This window comes from Gossypium arboreum, chromosome 6, assembly GCF_025698485.1.
Source record: "Gossypium arboreum isolate Shixiya-1 chromosome 6, ASM2569848v2, whole genome shotgun sequence".
Lineage (NCBI taxonomy): Eukaryota > Viridiplantae > Streptophyta > Magnoliopsida > Malvales > Malvaceae > Gossypium > Gossypium arboreum.
The window spans coordinates 8,234,744-8,256,589 of NC_069075.1; the positions used below are offsets into that span (position 1 = coordinate 8,234,744).

Consider the following 21,846-nt stretch of genomic DNA (forward strand, 5'->3'; position numbering starts at 1 on the left):
TGGTGGCGACTCCATTTTCGTTTTAAAGTCGACCTTCATTTTTCAAAATAAAAATGGTTTCGACAGCTTGGCGACTCCACTGGGACCAATAAGAGAGTTAAGCTGTAAAATTGATTATTTTCTGTCCTTCTGTCGAAAATTTAAAATTTGATTTTTAGCATACAATCATTTTACTGCATTACATATTGCATGACCGACGTGGTCACACCCTTTAAGTGGAAGTGAGAAACTATGCCTTCGTGAGGTTTTCACCTCCGTATGGGCTAGTGGACTGCTTCCGAGATACATTCGTACCTATGTCTTCGTGAGGTTTTCACCTCCGCATGGCCATAGAGAAATGTATTCCCCTGAACCGAACTCGATCCGTATGAGCCTATAATGGGTGAGGGTTGAGGAATCTGCTGGTTCGGGTACTCTTTTCTTTAGAACTGAGCCACATATAGTGAACCCTAGGGATCTACCCTAGATATAGCTATGTTGAACTTTAATGGTACCAAGATAAGTGTTTAATTATTCTCTATTTTTTTGGATTTTATTATCCGGTACTAACTCGTTGTGTTTTGATTGCATATCATTCCATCTTTAGGGAGGTGTCGATTCTTATTCAATTACTAAGTTAGAAAGCTTGCTATGGAGAACGAATTCCTTGATAAAGTAGAAGATAATGCGGCTGTCCGTATATGGTCAAAGAAGATGCAAATTGAGAAAGGGGATAGCCTGGCTGAAGGGTATACATCAGAGTTATGGGACTTCACCTGGATCAATGTGACACAGAATGAGTTCCAAGAATTGAGGGATATATGGGATAGTTGGGGCGATGAGACTAAGCAACTGTTTTACCAAAATTTTGGCGACCTACCTTACCTGCTTGACATTAAGGTAGACAAGAACTTGTTCCGAGCCATAACTCAGTTTTGGAATCCTGCGTATAGTTGTTTCACTTTTGGAAAGGTGGACTTGGTGCCTACTGTGGAGGAGTATACAGCTTTGCTTCATTGTCTAAAGGTTCAAAATGATAGAGTGTATTTTAGGGCTGCTAATGCCCAACCTTTTATAAAGAAATTGATGAGTATCACCGGAATAAGTGAACAGTGGGTTGCTGCCCGAATACACCAAAAAGGTGAGGGTAAATGCATTCCCTGAGTGTGTTTGAGGGATCTGATCGTAGCACATGTAACACCCCTTACCCGTTACCGTCGCCGGAACAGGATACAAGGTATTACCAGAACATAACACATACCATTAAACATAACCGAAATATAAATATGTCATCCAATTTGATAGTGCATCGTATAATATATGTCTTGAACAATATTAGCCAACTTTAATGGCTTGTACAAATTAGCTGGTCGAGTACTGTAACTAATATTTTAAACCTAGACAAATATGACACGTAACAAAATAATTAAGCCTACTATACATGCCATAATTCAAAACGTTTAGTTCAAATACCCTAAAGTATGATAGTGCGGATAGATCTTCACGATCCTTAACTCCTGAGCAAGCCGAAGAACACTATAAGACAAAAGAGAGAAACAAAGTAAGCTTATAGCTTAGTAAGTAAGTATGTAAATACTAATTAAAAAAATCTAACATGTTTACACAACAATTCAAGTATATCTACTTTAACTTCACTATTCATTCCACTTTGATTAAGCTGTCTCTGCTGCGTCATATTCACTAAATAAATCATAACTCGAGTTACAAAACTCGAAATTCAAATCCGTAAAATTTCCCTGAATCTAGACTCATAAAGCTTTTTGCTAATTTTTTCTATAATTTTGGTTCAGCCGATTAGTACAGTTTATTAGTTAAAGTTTCCCCTGTTACACAGCTCGACTGATTTGACCTCTGTTCACTACAAATTGAATTTCTCTCAGTACACAATTCAAACAACCCTGAAGTCTGTTTCATTTAAAACTAGTCTCAATAAGGAATTTAGGCATGTAAACTATATTTCTTAATTTGCTTTGTACAATTTTAATGATTTTTCAAAGTTGGAACAGGGGATCACGTATTCATCCTGAGCAAGTCACATACAATTGTAAATATCTCAAAATATAGAATTCCTTTGCTTGCTCTGTTTCTTTTATATGAAAGTAGACTCATTAAACTTTAATTTCACATCTCATTCAACCTCTAATTATATTCCTCCTATTTTTGGTGATTTTTCAAAATCACGTCACTGCTACCATCTAAAAACAGTTTTAATGCTAATTTCACTCTTTCACACATTCTTTATGCTAACCTCATTTTATCTTATATATGTATATACCACAAATCATTTTCACCACATTTCATTCACCATAAGTGTAGGTCCAAACCACAATATCACCACAAAACCATCCCGTTGAACAATTCGGATCAATCCTCGATATTTAATGGTTTGACACCCCACCATCATACTTCGTTTAGTTCGGCTCTCTTGTACACATGGTGAACACTTAGTACCACTCATGCGACCCAACCGATTTGCCTCGTAGCTCTCTTGTCTACATGGTGTCCTTCACTTGGAATCACGCATGCGACCTAGCTACATTTATCTTTCACGTAGCTCTCTTGTCTACATGGTGTCCTTCACTTGGAATCACGCATGCGACCTAGCTACATTTATCTTTCACGTAGCTCTCTTGTCTACATGGGATACATCTCGTATCACACATGTGACCTAGCTACTACAGGTGTCTCGTAGCTTTCTTGTACACATGATGTGCACTCAGCATCATACATGTGACCTAGCTACGCCCTCTATTTCATTCGATCTCTCCAGAATGTTCAACCGGATCTCTCTCTATATTTATTTCCATTCTTCCAATAGTCGATTTATATTTTAACATCAGCTAGTATATTTATATAATAGGCTGAAATATAAGAATGTACATGAAATTATTGTAATATTTACATACAAACTTACCTTGGTGCAAAATGTGGAAATTTTGCAATTTAGTCCAAAACTTTTCCTTCCCTGATTCGAGATCAATTCGCGTCTTTCTTGATCTATAATAACACATTTAGCTCATTTAATACTCATACTATTTATTTCAATCCAAAAATCACATCATGGAAAAATTACATTTTGCCCCTAACTTTTCAAAATTACAATTTTGCCCCTAGGCTCGGAATTTAATTTCAGCCCTTATTCTTATATTTTATGATATGCTGAACATTTTCTCTTCTACAACAACATCAAATTCTCACTCTATCATATAGTTATGAACAATAGGTATTTTTCTGGATTATCTTGCTTTTACTCGTTTTCACTTAAAACCGAGTAGCACAAGTTATTTAACATAATTTAAAACCTCATATTCTATCATAAAACATCAAAATACACAAATTTCACCTATGGGTATTTTTCCAAATGTGAACCCTAGGTTAAATTATTACTAGCATAAGCTTAATCGAGCTTAGGGATTCCAAAACGTAAAGAACATTAAAAGCGGGCTTGGAATCACTTACTATGGAGCTTGAAAATTGAAGAAACCCTAGCTATGGAGAGAGGGAGAATTCGGCAGCAACTAAGGAGGATGATGATCAATTTTGTGTTATTTTTCCCATTTTATTTCATTTAATATCCAAATGACCAAAATGCCCTCCTTACTAAACTTTCAAAATTCCTTCCATGTCCTAATTTTGTCCATGAACTTAAAATTGGTCAAATTTCTATTTAAGACCTCCTAATTAATATTCCAAAACAATTTCATACTAAAACTTCGGGATGCAAATTTTGCAACTTATTCGATTTAGTCCCTACTTTCAATTTAAGCACTTTAGGCATAGAATTTCATCACGAAATTTTCACACAATCATGCAATCATATCATAAACCCCAAAATAATTATAAAACAATTATTTCTATCTCGGATTTGTGGTCACGAAACCACTATTCCGATTAGGCCCTAATTCGGGTTGTCACAATTCTCCCCCTTTTGAGATTTTCGTCCCAGAAAATCTTACCGAGTAAAGAGGTTTGGGTCTGTTTCCTCATAGCTTCCTCGGGTTCCCACGTAGCCTCTTCTATCCCATGTACGTGCCACAATACTTTCACTAAAGCTATACTTTTATTTCTTAACTGTTTAACCTCTCGAGCCAAAATCTTTATTGGTTTCTCCTCATAGGTCATATCCGATCGAATCTCAATTTACATTGGGAAATCACATGTGAAGGATCGAACGATAACGTCGCAACATTGATACATGAAACACGTTATGAATTCTTTCTAACTCTGCCGGTAAGGCCAACCGATATGCCTTGGTCCAATTCTCTCAAGAATCTCAGACGGCCCAATAAAACGCGGACTCAACTTGCCTTTTCGACTAAATCTCGAATCTTTTCCATGGTGACACCTTCAAGAACACTTTATCACCCACGAAATTCAATCTCTTTTCTTTTAAATCGCATATGACTTTTGTCGATCTGAAGCGACTTTCAAGCAATCCCGAATTACTTTTATTTTCTCTTGGTTTCTTTAACTAGATCAACTCCATGAATCTGTTTCTCACTAAGCTCGGTCCAATATAAAGGAGTTCGACACTTACGACCATACAAGGCTTCATGCGGTGCCATTTGTATACTTGATTGATAAGCTGTTATTGTAGGCAAACTCAATCAAAGATAGATATTTCTCCCAACTACCTCCAAATTCTAAAACACAAGATCTAAGCATATCTTGAGTACCGGATTACTCTTTCCGTTTGACCATCTGTTTGTGGATGAAATGCGGTACTAAAGTTCAATTTTGTACCCAAAGCTTCTTGTAACTTTTTCCAAAATCTCGAGGTAAATCTTGGATCTCTATCGATATTATAGACATAGGTACTCGTGCAACTTCACAATTTCAGCAATATATAATTCGACTAATTTATCAAGTGAGTAATCGTGCGTCTTGGTATAAAGTGGGCTGACTTTGTTAATCTATCAACCACTACCCAAACAACATCCTTCTTTTTAGGAGTTAAAGGCAAACCGGTTACAAAATCCATGGTAATCTTGTCCCATTTCCACTCGGGCACCATTACCGGTTGAAGTAATCCCGCCACCAATCTGACTTCTTTAAATCATTATACATTTTGTGCTACCAGGATGAACTGATAAACAGCCATTGTGCGCCTCATGTAATATTTTACGAATCAATTTATCGTTTTTAGCACACAATTCTGTCTCGAAACATCAAGCAGTCATCCGGTCCAACTCGAAAATCGAGTCGTAACTCGATTAGCATTGAGTTCTCATGATCCGCAACTCACTATCATTCTTTTGAGCATCACAAATCAACTGGAGAAATAACGGTTTAGCTCTCATCTCTGCTAAGATTGACCCATCATCGACAATGCTAACCCGTGTTCATGGCTCTCAAAGTAAAAAGAAATTTTCGCTCAAGGCGTCAAGAACTACATTTGCTTTTCCGGATGATAATCAATCACTAAATCATAATCCTTTAATAATTCAAGTCATCTTATTTGTCATGATTCAGATCCTTTTGATTCATCAAGTACTTCAAACTTTTGTGATCGGTAAAAATTCGGCATTTTCACCGTACAAATAATGTCGCCAAATCTTCAAGGCAAAAACAACAATGACGGTTCCAAATCATGTGTAGGATAGTTCTTCTCATGCGGTTTTAACTGTCTCAAGCATAAGCTACCACTTTACCCTCTTGCATCAACACACATCCAAGGCACATCAATGATGCATCACTATAAATTCTGAACTCCTTTCGACTCGGGCTGTACTAAAATTGGTGCTTGAGTCAATCGTGCTTTCAATTTTTCAAAACTTTGTTGACATTTATTAGTCCATTCAAACTTAACATTCTTTTGCAACAACTTAGTCATAGGAGAGGCAATCATCGAAAATCCTTCAACAAAACGTCTATAATACCGGCTAAGCCTAAAAGCTTCTAACCTCGGATACATTCTTGGGTGGTTTCCAATCAACGATCGCAGAAATCTTGCTTGGATCCACCGAATACCATCACCGAGACTATATGCCCCAAAATCCGACTTCACGAAGCGAACTCACTTTTACTAAACTTGGCAAGCAGTTTCTTTTCTCTCAAGATCTCGCAATATAGTTCTCAAGTGTTCGCATGTTCGGACTCATCTCGAGAATAAATTAAAATGTCATCTATAAACACTACTATAAACTTATCCAAATATGGTGGAAGATCCGATTCATTAAGTCCATAAATATAATTTGGAGCATTTGTTAAGCGAAAGGCATCACAAGAAACTCATAATGTCCATACCTTGTCCTAAAGGCGGTTTTCGACACATCGACTCCTTAACTCTCAATTTGGTAGTAACCGGACCTCAAATCAATCTTTGAAAACACTTGTGGCCCCTTTAACCGATCGAATAAATCATCAATCCTCAACAGCGGTACTTGTTCTTTATAGTCACCTTATTAAGGTCGACGGTAATCAATGCAAAGTCTCATTGAACCATCCTTCTTCTTCTGAATAATACAAGAGCACCCAGTGGAGAGAAACTCGGTCTCACAAATCCCTTGTCCATTAACTCCTGAATCGAGCCTTCAATTCTTTTAATTCATCGGAGTAATTCTATATGGAGCAATCGAGATCGGTGCGATGCCGGCAACAAATCAATGGCAAAATCTATCTCTCGTTCGGAGGCAACCGAGGCAATTCCTCGGAAATACATCCGAAACTCACAGGACTATCGATCTTGATTCAAATTTCAGTTGAGGCAACTCAATATTCATTACATAAGCGGATAAGCTTCACACCCTTTTCTCATGTATTTACGTGCAGACATGTGCGAAATCACCATAGGCAATTTATTTGATTCATCTGTTTCAACCCACGAATTTCTCCATTTTCACATTTCAACTCTAGTGTCTTTTGTTTACAATCTACCTTAGCATCATACAATGTTAACCGGTCCATTCCCAAGATAACGTCAAACTCACCAAATGGTAATGACATCAAGTTGGTAGGAAAGCAGTGACCTTGAATCATTAATGGGCAATTCTTGCAAACCTTGTCAACTAGCACATATTGGCCTAAGGGTTCGACACTTTAATCGTAAACTCGATAAATTCAACAGCAACTTTTTATTGGATACTAAATTCATGCAAATATAGGAATGAGTGGACCGGGATCAATCAATGCAATAACAATAGTATCATAGAGAAAATGTACCAATAATAACATCGGAGATGATGCATCTTCTCGAGCACGTATAGCATAAGCTCTAGCAGTGCTCTAGCTTCGATCTTGCCGTTAAATCTTTCATCACCGTTTTACTACTAGTCCCACCTCCAGATTTCTCGGTGGTCTACCTCTACTAGCGTTGGTATTCATCTAGCACTCTGAAATCTTTCTTCTTTAACTTTCTCCGGACAATCTCTAATAAAATGCTCATGAGAACCGCTTTGAAACAAGCTCGCTCGGTCCCCAACACTCACCATAATGTTGCTCGCCACATTCTTGACACTCGGGCTTTCTAGGTCGCACATTACCCACACTTGCCACCAAGTAGCTTGAGCTTTAGACCCGAATATGCTCTACCACGATCTGTGTGAATCCCCAATTGAAACTGTCATTCGAGGGTTTGTCTCTTTGGACCTCTTTGGTTGAGATTGAAATGGCTTGCTTATCTGTCTTTTTCGACATCTCGGGCCTCAATAGCGACTTTTCTTCTTTCTTTGTTCAATTCTTGACTTTAAGAGCTCGATCAACCAATACTACAAATTCTTTCAACTCCAAAATTCCTACAAGCACTTTAATGTCCTCATTCAGCCCATCTTCAAATCTTCTACACATAATGGCCTCGGTGGACACACATTCTGGGCATACTTCTTTGAGTCTTACAAATTCGCGTTCATACTGCTCTGGACATTTTCCCTGCTTCAATTCAAGGAACTCCTTCCGTTTTGATCAATAAATCGCTGACTTATGTATTTCTTTCTAAATTCTTCTGGAAGAAATCCCAAGTAACTTTTCTTTTGGCACCACTGCAACTAAAGTCTTCCACCGGTGGTAAGCGAATCTCTCAAAAGTGATCTGACACACTTTAAGCATTCCTCGGGTGTACATGAGAGCTCATCAAATACGGGTAGAATTTTCAAGCCGAATTCCGCTTTCTCGGGATCATCATCGACCTTTGCTCTAAACTCTTCCCCTTGTTTTGAATCTTGTCAACCGGAGGCTTGTTCATTCTTACCAAATCTATACCTTGAGCAGACTCTGAGAATCGCCCCGAGGTATAGGAGGGGTGGAGGAGGTTGAGCATTTGGATTTGCTCGAATAAATTGATATACCAATTGTTCATCATTTGGAGAAAGGCATCCGAGCCTCATCTCCTTGTCTCAATGTCTCAGTCTACTTTCCACGGTAGCGGTCCCTCAAAGGAGCCGGCGCATTACTAAACATCATCACCGCAGATTCCTTGGGATCCATTACTATATTAAAACAAAACACAGTTTAGAATAATCGAGTCACCACACTATCACAATATTTTTATGGCATGTATAGCTAGACTTTTACACACACTTTATTAGTCCGAGAACCGACTAAACCATAGCTCGATACCACAAATGTAACACCCTTACCCGTTACCGTCGTAGGAACAGATACAAGGTATTACGAACATAACACATACCATTAAACATAACCGAAATATAAATATGTCATCCAATTTGATAGTGCATCGTATAATATATGTCTTGAACAATATTAGCCAACTTTAATGGCTTGTACAAATTAGCTGGTCGAAATCTTGTAACTAATATTTTAAACCTAGACAAATATGACACGTAACAAAATAATTAAGCCTACTATACATGCCATAATTCAAAGCGTTTAGTTCAAATACCCTAAAGTATGATAGTGCGGATAGATCTTCACGATCCTTAACTCCTGAGCAAGCCGAAGAACACTATAAGACAAAAGAGAGAAACAAAGTAAGTTTATAGCTTAGTAAGTAAGTATGTAAATACTAATTAAAAAAAAATCTAACATGTTTACACAACAATTCAAGTATATCTACTTTAACTTCACTATTCATTCCACTTTGATTAAGCTGTCTCTGCTGCGTCATATTCACTAAATAAATCATAACTCGAGTTACAAAACTCGAAATTCAAATCCGTAAAATTTACCTGAATCTAGACTCATAAATCTTTTTGCTAATTTTTTTCTATAATTTTTGGTTCAGCCGATTAGTACAGTTTATTAGTTAAAGTTTCCCCTGTTACACAGCTCGACTGATTTGACCTCTGTTCACTACAAATTGAATTTCTCTCAGTACACAATTCAAACAACCCTGAAGTCTGTTTCATTTAAAACTAGTCTCAATAAGGAATTTAGGCATGTAAACTATATTTCTTAATTTGCTTTGTACAATTTTAATGATTTTTCAAAGTTGGAACAGGGGATCACGTATTCATCCTGAGCAAGTCACATACAATTGTAAATATCTCAAAATATAGAATTCCTTTGCTTGCTCTGTTTCTTTTATATGAAAGTAGACTCATTAAACTTTAATTTCACATCTCATTCAACCTCTAATTATATTCCTCCTATTTTTGGTGATTTTTCAAAATCACGTCACTGCTACCATCTAAAACAGTTTTAATGCTAATTTCACTCTTTCACACATTCTTTATGCTAACCTCATTTTATCTTATATATGTATATACCACAAATCATTTTCACCACATTTCATTCACCATAAGTGTAGGTCCAAACCACAATATCACCACAAAACCATCCCGTTGAACAATTCGGATCAATCCTCGATATTTAATGGTTTCAGCACACAGCCCCACCATCATACTTCGTTTAGTTCGGCTCTCTTGTACACATGGTGAACACTTAGTACCACTCATGCGACCCAACCGATTTGTCTCGTAGATCTCTTGTCTACATGGTGTCCTTCACTTGGAATCACGCATGCGACCTAGCTACATTTATCTTTCACGTAGCTCTCTTGTCTACATGGTGTCCTTCACTTGGAATCACGCATGCGACCTAGCTACATTTATCTTTCACGTAGCTCTCTTGTCTACATGGGATACATCTCGTATCACACATGTGACCTAGCTACTACAGGTGTCTCGTAGCTTTCTTGTACACATGATGTGCACTCAGCATCATACATGTGACCTAGCTACGCTCCCTCTATTTCATTCGATCTCTCAGAATGTTCAGCGGATCTCTCTCTATATTTATTTCCATTCTTCCAATAGTCGATTTATATTTTAACATCAGCTAGTATATTTATATAATAGGCTGAAATATAAGAATGTACATGAAATTATTGTAATATTTACATACAAACTTACCTTGGTGCAAAATGTGGAAATTTTGCAATTTAGTCAAAACTTTTTCCTTCCCTGTTCGAGATCAATTCGCGTCTTTCTTGATCTATAATAACACATTTAGCTCATTTAATACTCATACTATTTATTTCAATCCAAAAATCACATCATGGAAAAATTACATTTTGCCCCTAACTTTTCAAAATTACAATTTTGCCCCTAGGCTCGGAATTTAATTTCAGCCCTTATTCTTATATTTTATGATATGCTGAACATTTTCTCTTCTACAACAACATCAAATTCTCACTCTATCATATAGTTATGAACAATAGGTATTTTTCTGGATTATCTTGCTTTTACTCGTTTTCACTTAAAACCGAGTAGCACAAGTTATTTAACATAATTTAAAACCTCATATTCTATCATAAAACATCAAAATACACAAATTTCACCTATGGGTATTTTTCCAAATGTGAACCCTAGGTTAAATTATTACTAGCATAAGCTTAATCGAGCTTCCGGATTCCAAAAGCGTAAAGAACATTAAAAGCGGGCTTGGAATCACTTACTATGGAGCTTGAAAATTGAAGAAACCCTAGCTATGGAGAGAGGAGAATTCGGCAGCAACTAAGGAGGATGATGATCAATTTTGTGTTATTTTTCCCATTTTATTTCATTTAATATCCAAATGACCAAAATGCCCTCCTTACTAAACTTTCAAAAATTCCTTCCATGTCCTAATTTTGTCCATGAACTTAAAATTGGTCAAATTTCTATTTAAGACCTCCTAATTAATATTCCAAAACAATTTCATACTAAAACTTCGGGATGCAAATTTTGCAACTTATTCGATTTAGTCCCTACTTTCAATTTAAGCACTTTAGGCATAGAATTTCATCACGAAATTTTCACACAATCATGCAATCATATCATAAACCCCAAAATAATTATAAAACAATTATTTCTATCTCGGATTTGTGGTCACGAAACCACTATTCGATTAGGCCCTAATTCGGGTTGTCACAATTCTCCCCCTTTTGAGATTTTCGTCCCGAAAATCTTACCAGTAAAGAGGTTTGGGTCTGTTTCCTCATAGCTTCCTCAGGTTCCCACGTAGCCTCTTCTATCCCATGTCGTGCCACAATACTTTCACTAAAGCTATACTTTTATTTCTTAACTGTTTAACCTCTCGAGCCAAAATCTTTATTGGTTTCTCCTCATAGGTCATATCCGATCGAATCTCAATTTCATTGGGAAATCACATGTGAAGGATCGAACGATAACGTCATAACATTGATACATGAAACACGTTATGAATTCTTTCTAACTCTGCCGGTAAGGCCAACCGATATGCCTGCTGGTCCAATTCTCTCAATAATCTCATGCGGCCCAATAAAACGCGGACTCAACTTGCCTTTTCGACTAAATCTCGAATCTTTTTCCATGGTGACACCTTCAAGAACACTTTATCACCCACCGAAATTCAATCTCTTTTCTTTTAAATCGCATATGACTTTTGTCGATCCAAGCGACTTTCAAGCAATCCCGAATTACTTTTATTTTCTCTTGGTTTCTTTAACTAGATCAACTCCATGAATCTCATTTCTCACTAAGCTCGGTCCAATATAAAGGAGTTCGACACTTACGACCATACAAGGCTTCATGCGGTGCCATTTGTATACTTGATTGATAAGCTGTTATTGTAGGCAAACTCAATCAAAGATAGATATTTCTCCCAACTACCTCCAAATTCTAAAACACAACATCTAAGCATATCTTGAGTACCGGATTACTCTTTCCGTTTGACCATCTGTTTGTGGATGAAATGCGGTACTAAAGTTCAATTTTGTACCCAAAGCTTCTTGTAACTTTTTCCAAAATCTCGAGGTAAATCTTGGATCTCTATCGATATTATAGACATAGGTACTCGTGCAACTTCACAATTTCAGCAATATATAATTCGACTAATTTATCAAGTGAGTAATCAGTGCGTCTTGGTATAAAGTGGGCTGACTTTGTTAATCTATCAACCACTACCCAAACAGCATCCTTCTTTTTAGGAGTTAAAGGCAAACCGGTTACAAAATCCATGGTAATCTTGTCCCATTTCCACTCGGGCACCATTACGGTTGAAGTAATCACGCCACCAATCTGACTTCTTTAAATCATTATACATTTTTGTGCTACCAGATGAACGATAAACAGCCATTGTGCGCCTCATGTAATATTTTTCGAATCAATTTATCGTTTTCAAGACACAATTCTGTCTCGAAACATCAAGCAGTCATCTGGTCCAACTCGAAAATCTGAGTCGTAACTCGATTCGCATTGAGTTCTCATGATCCGCAACTCACTATCATTCTTTTGAGCATCACAAATCAAGCGGAGAAATAACGGTTTAGCTCTCATCTCTGCTAAGATTGACCCATCATCGAGACAATGCTAACCCGTGTTCATGGCTCTCAAAGTAAAAAGAAATTTTCGCTCAAGGCGTCAACAACTACATTTGCTTTTCAGGATGATAATCAATCACTAAATCATAATCCTTTAATAATTCAAGCCATCTTCATTGCCGCAGATTCAGATCCTTTTGATTCATCAAGTACTTCAAACTTTTGTGATCGGTAAAATTCGGCATTTTCACCGTACAAATAATGTCGCCAAATCTTCAAGGCAAAAACAACAATGCGTTCCAAATCATGTGTAGGATAGTTCTTCTCATGCGGTTTTAAGCGTCTCGAAGCATAAGCTACCACTTTACCCTCTTGCATCAACACACATCCAAGGCACATCAATGATGCATCACTATAAATTACGAACTCCTTTCGACTCGGTTGTACTAAAATTGGTGCTTGATCAATCGTGCTTTCAATTTTTCAAAACTTTGTTGACATTTATTAGTCCATTCAAACTTAACATTCTTTTGCAACAACTTAGTCATAGGAGAGGCAATCATCGAAAATCCTTCAACAAAGCGTCTATAATACCGGCTAAGCCTAAAAGCTTCTAACCTCGGATACATTCTTGGGTGGTTTCAATCAACGATCGCGAAATCTTGCTTGGATCCACCGAATACCATCACCGAGACTATATGCCCCAAAAATCCGACTTCACGAAGCGAACTCACTTTTACTAAACTTGGCAAGCAGTTTCTTTTCTCTCAAGATCGCAATATAGTTCTCAAGTGTTCGGCATGTTCGGACTCATCTCGAGAATAAATTAAAATGTCATCTATAAACACTACTATAAACTTATCCAAATATGGTGGAAGATCCGATTCATTAAGTCCATAAATATAGTTGGAGCATTTGTTAAGCGAAAGGCATCACAAGAAACTCATAATGTCCATACCTTGTCCTAAAGGCGGTTTTCGACATGTCGACTCCTTAACTCTCATTTGGTAGTAACCGGACCTCAAATCAATCTTTGAAAACACTTGTGGCCCCTTTAAGCGATCGAATAAATCATCAATCCTCGAAGCGGTACTTGTTCTTTATAGTCACCTTATTAAGTGACGGTAATCAATGCAAAGTCTCATTGAACCATCCTTCTTCTTCTGAATAATACAAGAGCACCCAGGGAGAGAAACTCGGTCTCACAAATCCTTGTCATTAACTCCTGCAATCGAGCCTTCAATTCTTTTAATTGATCGGAGTAATTCTATATGGAGCAATCGAGATCGGTGCGATGCCGGCAACAAATCAATGGCAAAATCTATCTCTCTCGTTGGAGGCAACCGGGCAATTCCTCGGAAATACATCCGAAACTCACAGACTATCGATGCGATTCAAATTTCATTGAGGCAACTCAATATTCATTACATAAGCGGATAAGCTTCACACCCTTTTCTCATGTATTTACGTGCGGACATGTGCGAAATCACCATAGGCAATTTATTTGATTCATCTGTTTCAACCCACGAAATTTCTCCATTTTCACATTTCAACTCTAGTGTCTTTTGTTTACAATCTACCTTAGCATCATACAATGTTAACCGGTCCATTCCCAAGATAACGTCAAACTCACCAAATGGTACTTGACATCAAGTTGGCGGAAAGCAGTGACCTTGAATCATTAATGGGCAATTCTTGCAAACCTTGTCAACTAGCACATATTGGCCTAAGGGTTCGACACTTTAATCGTAAACTCGATAAATTCAACAGCAACTTTTATTGGATACTAAATTCATGCAAATATAGGAATGAGTGGACCGGGATCAATCAATGCAATAACAATAGTATCATAGAGAAAATGTACCGATAATAACATCGGAGATGATGCATCTTCTGACACGTATAGCATAAGCTCTAGCAGTGCTCTAGCTTACGATCTTGCCGTTAAATCTTTCATCACCGTTTTACTACTAGTCCCACCTCCGGTATTTCTCGGTGGTCTACCTCTACTAGCGTTGGTATTACATCTAGCACTCAAATCTTTCTTCTTTAACTTTCTCCGGACAATCTCTAATAAAATGCTCGCGAGAACCGCTTTGAAACAAGCTCGCTCGGCCCCCAACACTCACCATAATGTTGCACGCCACATTGTCGACACTCGGGCTTTCTAGGTCGCACATTACCCACACTTGCCACCAAGTAGCTTGAGCTTTAGACCCGAATATGCTCTACCACGATCTCGTGTGAATCCCCAATTGAAGCTGTCATTCGAGGGTTTGTCTCTTTGGACCTCTTTGGTTGAGATTGAAATGGCTTGCTTATCATTTTTTCGACATCTCGGGCCTCAATAGCGACTTTTCTTCTTTCTTTGTTCAATTCTTGACTTTAAGAGCTCGATCAACCAATACTACAAATTCTTTCAACTCCAAAATTCCTACAAGCACTTTAATGTCCTCATTCAGCCCATCTTCAAATCTTCTACACATAATGGCCTCGGTGGACACACATTCTGGGCATACTTGCTGAGTCTTACAAATTCGCGTTCATACTCGCTCTGAGACATTTTCCCTGCTTCAATTCAAGGAACTCCTTCCGTTTTGATCAATAAATCGTGACTTATGTATTTCTTTCTAAATTCTTCTGGAAGAAATCCCAAGTAACTTTTCTTTTGGCACCATTGCAACTAAAGTCTTCCACCGGTGGTAAGCGAATCTCTCAAAAGTGATACAACACACTTTAAGCATTCCTCGGTGTACATGAGAGCTCATCAAATACGGGTAGAATTTTCAAGCGAATTCCGCTTTCTCGGGATCATCATCGACCTTTGCTCTAAACTCTTGACCCCTTGTTTTGAATCTTGTCAACCGGAGGCTTGTTCATTCTTACCAAATCTATACCTTGAGCAGCTCTGAGGAATCGCCCCGAGGTATAGGAGGGGTGGAGGAGGTTGAGCATTTGGATTTGCTCGAATAAATTGATATACCAATTGTTCATCATTTGGAGAAAGGCATCCCGAGCCTCATCTCCTTGTCTCAATGTCTCAGTCTACTTTCCACAGTAGCGGTCCCTTGTGCGGGAGCCGGCGCATTACTAAAACATCATCACCGCAGATTCCTTCAGGATCCATTACTATATTAAAACAAAACACGTTTAGAATAATCGAGTCACCACACTATCACAATATTTTTATGGCATGTATAGCTAGACTTTTACACACACTTTATTAGTCCGAGAACCGACTAAACCATAGCTCGATACCACAAATGTAACACCCTTACCCGTTTATCGTCGTAGGAACAGATACAAGGTATTACCGAACATAACACATACCATTAAACATAACCGAAATATAAATATGTCATCCAATTTGATAGTGCATCATTATAATATATGTCTTGAACAATATTAGCCAACTTTAATGGCTTGTACAAATTAGCTGGTCGAAATCTTGTAACTAATATTTTAAACCTAGACAAATATGACACGTAACAAAATAATTAAGCCTACTATACATGCCATAATTCAAAACGTTTAGTTCAAATACCCTAAAGTATGATAGTGCGGATAGATCTTCACGATCCTTAACTCCGAGCAAGCGAAGAACACTATAAGACAAAAGAGAGAAACAAAGTAAGTTTATAGCTTAGTAAGTAAGTATGTAAATACTAATTAAAAAAATCTAACATGTTTACACAACAATTCAAGTATATCTACTTTAACTTCACTATTCATTCCACTTTGATTAAGTTGTCTCTGCTGCGTCATATTCACTAAATAAATCATAACTCGAGTTACAAAACTCGAAATTCAAATCCGTAAAATTTACCTGAATCTAGACTCATAAATCTTTTTGCTAATTTTTTTCTATAATTTTTGGTTCAGCCGATTAGTACAGTTTATTAGTTAAAGTTTCCCCTGTTACACAGCTCGACTGATTTGACCTCTGTTCACTACAAATTGAATTTCTCTCAGTACACAATTCAAACAACCCTGAAGTCTGTTTCATTTAAAACTAGTCTCAATAAGGAATTTAGGCATGTAAACTATATTTCTTAATTTGCTTTGTACAATTTTTAATGATTTTTCAAAGTTGGAACAGGGGATCACGTATTCATCCTGAGCAAGTCACATACAATTGTAAATATCTCAAAATATAGAATTCCTTTGCTTGCTCTGTTTCTTTTATATGAAAGTAGACTCATTAAACTTTAATTTCACATCTCATTCAACCTCTAATTATATTCCTCCTATTTTTGGTGATTTTTCAAAATCACGTCACTGCTACCATCTAAAAACAGTTTTAATGCTAATTTCACTCTTTCACACATTCTTTATGCTAACCTCATTTTATCTTATATATGTATATACCACAAATCATTTTCACCACATTTCATTCACCATAAGTGTAGGTCCAAACCACAATATCACCACAAAACCATCCCGTTGAACAATTCGGATCAATCCTCGATATTTAATGGTTTCAAAGACACACCCCACCATCATACTTCGTTTAGTTCGGCTCTCTTGTACACATGGTGAACACTTAGTACCACTCATGCGACCCAACCGATTTGTCTCGTAGATCTCTTGTCTACATGGTGTCCTTCACTTGGAATCACGCATGCGACCTAGCTACATTTATCTTTCACGTAGCTCTCTTGTCTACATGGTGTCCTTCACTTGGAATCACGCATGCGACCTAGCTACATTTATCTTTCACGTAGCTCTCTTGTCTACATGGGATACATCTCGTATCACACATGTGACCTAGCTACTACAGGGTGTCTCGTAGCTTTCTTGTACACATGATGTGCACTCAGCATCATACATGTGACCTAGCTACGCTCCTCTATTTCATTCGATCTCTAGAATGTTCAACAGGATCTCTCTCTATATTTATTTCCATTCTTCCAATAGTCGATTTATATTTTAACATCAGCTAGTATATTTATATAATAGGCTGAAATATAAGAATGTACATGAAATTATTGTAATATTTACATACAAACTTACCTTGGTGCAAAATGTGGAAATTTTGCAATTTAGTCCAAAACTTTTTCCTTCCCAGATTCGAGATCAATTCGCGTCTTTCTTGATCTATAATAACACATTTAGCTCATTTAATACTCATACTATTTATTTCAATCCAAAAATCACATCATGGAAAAATTACATTTTGCCCCTAACTTTTCAAAATTACAATTTTGCCCCTAGGCTCGGAATTTAATTTCAGCCCTTATTCTTATATTTTATGATATGCTGAACATTTTCTCTTCTACAACAACATCAAATTCTCACTCTATCATATAGTTATGAACAATAGGTATTTTACTGGATTATCTTGCTTTTACTCGTTTTCACTTAAAACCGAGTAGCACAAGTTATTTAACATAATTTAAAACCTCATATTCTATCATAAAACATCAAAATACACAAATTTCACCTATGGGTATTTTTCCAAATGTGAACCCTAGGTTAAATTATTACTAGCATAAGCTTAATCGAGCTTCCGGATTCCAAAACGTAAAGAACATTAAAAGCGGGCTTGGAATCACTTACTATGGAGCTTGAAAATTGAAGAAACCCTAGCTATGGAGAGAGGAGAATTCGGCAGCAACTAAGGAGGATGATGATCAATTTTGTGTTATTTTTCCCATTTTATTTCATTTAATATCCAAATGACCAAAATGCCCTCCTTACTAAACTTTCAAAAATTCCTTCCATGTCCTAATTTTGTCCATGAACTTAAAATTGGTCAAATTGCTATTTAAGACCTCCTAATTAATATTCCAAAACAATTTCATACTAAAACTTCGGGATGCAAATTTTGCAACTTATTCGATTTAGTCCCTACTTTCAATTTAAGCACTTTAGGCATAGAATTTCATCACGAAATTTTCACACAATCATGCAATCATATCATAAACCCCAAAATAATTATAAAACAATTATTTCTATCTCGAATTTGTGGTCACGAAACCACTATTCCGATTAGGCCCTAATTCGGGTTGTCACAGCGCAGCCAGACATAAACAAGAGGGTGGACATCTTCGCCTTGAGTATCTATGGTTTGGTAATTTTCCCCAAAGCTCTAAGGCATGTAGACGAAGCACTAGCCGATTTATTTGATCGGCTTGGTAAAGGAGCCACACCGATGCCAGAAATTCTAGGTGAGACGTTTAGGTCCTTGAGTGCATGTCGGAAGGCAGGCGAAGGCAGATTTATAGGGTGCGCGCAGTTATTGTCAGTATGGTTCCATAGCCATTTCTGGAAGGTGGATAAAGTTTCTTATCGGGTTTTCTCCGAGAATTATTCCCCACTAAAGGAGATAACAGCCACGCCTAGGAGAGACGATATATCAGAGGAGAATTGGATCGCGCTCCTTCGAAATCTCCAAGAAGAAGGCGTCGAGTGGAAAGCTCCCTGGTTAGTTCCTGATGAGATCCTCTATCGGTGTGGTAGTTTTGATTGGGTACCTCTGCCTGGAATTTGGGGAGCTATTGGATTTGCCCCATTGCTCATGTTAAGGCAATATAGATCGAGACAGTTTGTACCGATAACGCATGGGTTAGCTCAGAGTGAGTTCTCGTATAGGAGGAGCCATTATAAGAAGAGAATCTAAGAGATTGCCAATGCTTGGAGACAGACATGTCAGATGAAAAGGTTGGCGGTTGGTTCAATGACAACCCCGGAATATGAGGGGTGGTTGCACAGAAAGACCAATGATAATATCCCTCAGCCAATGTTAGGAGACGTCAAATCGATGGATGAATACCTACAAGTAATTCCTTCTGAGCTAGAGATCATCAAGCAAGACTTCGATGAGAGAAATTCAGAGTTAAAGAAGAAGATAGAACAGTTGGAAGAAGAAAAAGTGCATTTGAGGTTAGATGTCGATGTTCAGAAACGCGAGGCTGAAAAGTTAAGAAAGGGAAAGAGAAAGGCCGAAGAGGACTTGGACAGTTTGAAGACTGATTACAAAAAGCTGCATATGTCAATGAGAACAGCTGGATTGGGAAAGACATCGGAGCAGTGGCGACAAGAAGTTCAAGAGGAAAAGGCCAGAGCTGATCAGTAGAAGAAGAGGTTCCACGATGCTCGAGCACGGGAAAGCGCCTTGAGGAAGAGTTTGATCGAAGGCCAAGATGAGAGGCAGATATTAGCAGCTCGGGTAGCGGAATTAGAAAGGGTGTTGCATCAGAGTCGTGGTCATAACTTGGGCATTGAATTAAAGGCAAGCTTAAGCAGGATCGAGGATTTGAAAGGAAGGGTAGAAGAGCTTAAGGCCGCATTACAGAACTGTGAGCATCGAATTGAATTTCTAGAGTCGAATAATGAACAATTGAAGGAACAACTTCGTCGATCGCAGGACCAGGTCAGGGATAGAGATCATATCATAAGTGAAGCCGTGGCACAGATTCGATCAGTGGCTGATTATTTACAGACTTTAGCGGTTCAGGCTGATGTGCTAAGTGTGAAGTATGAGTTAGAGTCGGACCGGGGTCGTGAGTTGACTTGCCTTCTTGATAAAGTTAAAACTTTGAGCATTAGGGCAAAGTCGTATATATAGTCTATTTTATGTAAAAGATTTTATTTTTTAAGAAAGTTTCTAAATGGAATTGGATCAGAATCGACGCCCTTTTAGTTTTGTATTCATTTCATACATTTGTATTTCATCGCATCACGTACATTAAGTTTCAAAAAAAACTCTTAATTAATTTAAAATTATATTATAGTTACCCTGGAACATCAATACTACACGCGCAAAAAAACTAAAGCTATGGATCAAAGGCTGGAAAAATTGGAACAAATGCAGAGTGAAATGCAGGAACGGCTGCAAGCACAGATGCAAGAGCAACTGGCCAAGATTCTGCAAGATATTAAAGATCAGATGCAAGAGCCGTAGAAGGACATGATGAATCAGCTAAGTCAGTTGTTGCTCGGAGGGCCAGGAAAAGGGAAGAGCCCTATAGTCAACCCAGATAGTGATAGCGAGATCCTTACTTACCCTCCAGGTTTCACCCCAGTGCATACCCCAGTACCACCTCAAAGGGTGTCTGTTAATGTCAAACCCCAGTATCAGGCAGGTATTTCAGCACCAATGAATTTCTCGACGGGCTCGTGTTCTAAACCCGAGGACGATCGGGTAAATCCTTCGGTCCCCGACTTTGATGAGATGGCAGAGGTAGGGAAGGCAAAAGGAGAACTCCCAGAGCAGCTGGAACTCCGATACAAATGGCTGGAAGAGAAATTTAAGGCGCTGGAAAATGCAGATTATCAATGCGATATGGATGCTAAAGAGTTGAGTTTGGTTCCGGATCTGGTGCTCCCTCCGAAGTTTAAAATGCCGGAGTTTGAGAAATACAATGGAATCAGCTGCCCTGAGGCCCACATCACGATGTTTTTTGGGAGGATAACTGGTCATATCAATAATGATCAGTTGCTCGTTCACTGTTTCCAGGATAGTCTGAGTAGGGCTACAGCCAAATAGTACAATCAGCTGAGTCGTACCCAAATTAAATCGTGGAAAGACCTAGCACAGGCCTTCATGAAATAGTATGGCCATGTGACGGACATAGTGCCCGATCAGATCACGCTACAGAATATAGAGAAAAAGTCAAATGAGAGTTTCAGACAGTATGCTCAGAGGTGGAGAGAAGTCGCTACACAAGTTCAACCGCCGCTCTTAGAAAAAGAGACGACCATGCTTTTCATTAATATTTTGAATGTACCTTTTATCAATCACATGCTGGGAGGGGCGATAAAAAGTTTCACGGACATAGTAATGTCCGGTGAAATGATTGAGAACGCGATAAGGAGTAAAAAGATAGAGACTGGGGAGAGCGCCAGAAGGTCAGCCCCGAAAAAGAGAGAAAATGAGGTCGGCAATGTAAGCATGGGACATGTAAAACCAATCACGGTTAATCAACCAAAAACGATGGTCGTGGGCCAGTAAGATTCGTCAAGACAGGAACCCAATACAAAGCGGAATACGAAGAAGCCCCAGTTTACTCCTATTCCAATAACGTATCGGGAGTTGTACAAAAATTTATTTAATGCACATGTTGTATCCCCGTTCTATTTAAAACAGTTGCAGCCCCCGTATCCCAAGTGGTATGATGCAAGTGCCCAATGTGAATATCATGCAGGTATTACAGGACACTCGATCG

At 38.0% G+C, this 21,846-nt stretch overlaps 1 protein-coding gene and 1 long non-coding RNA gene across 2 annotated transcripts; one reads left to right on the plus strand and one right to left on the minus strand.

Annotated features, from left to right (window-relative positions):
• Positions 1–1,242: 1,242 nt before the first annotated feature.
• Positions 1,243–17,745, minus strand: LOC128293999 (uncharacterized). The gene is made up of 2 exons (XR_008284166.1): positions 17,690–17,745; positions 1,243–1,515 (listed from the first exon to the last, which is right to left on the minus strand). It is a non-coding gene; the product is annotated as an uncharacterized LOC128293999 (long non-coding RNA).
• A 1,586-nt stretch (positions 17,746–19,331) lies between these two features.
• LOC128293760 (uncharacterized) lies at positions 19,332–20,582 on the plus strand. The gene is made up of 3 exons (XM_053029267.1): positions 19,332–19,750; positions 19,925–20,181; positions 20,413–20,582. Exons 1-3 carry the CDS (start codon positions 19,332–19,334, stop codon positions 20,580–20,582), a joined length of 846 nt encoding a protein of 281 aa, XP_052885227.1.
• The last annotated feature ends 1,264 nt before the right edge of the window (positions 20,583–21,846 follow it).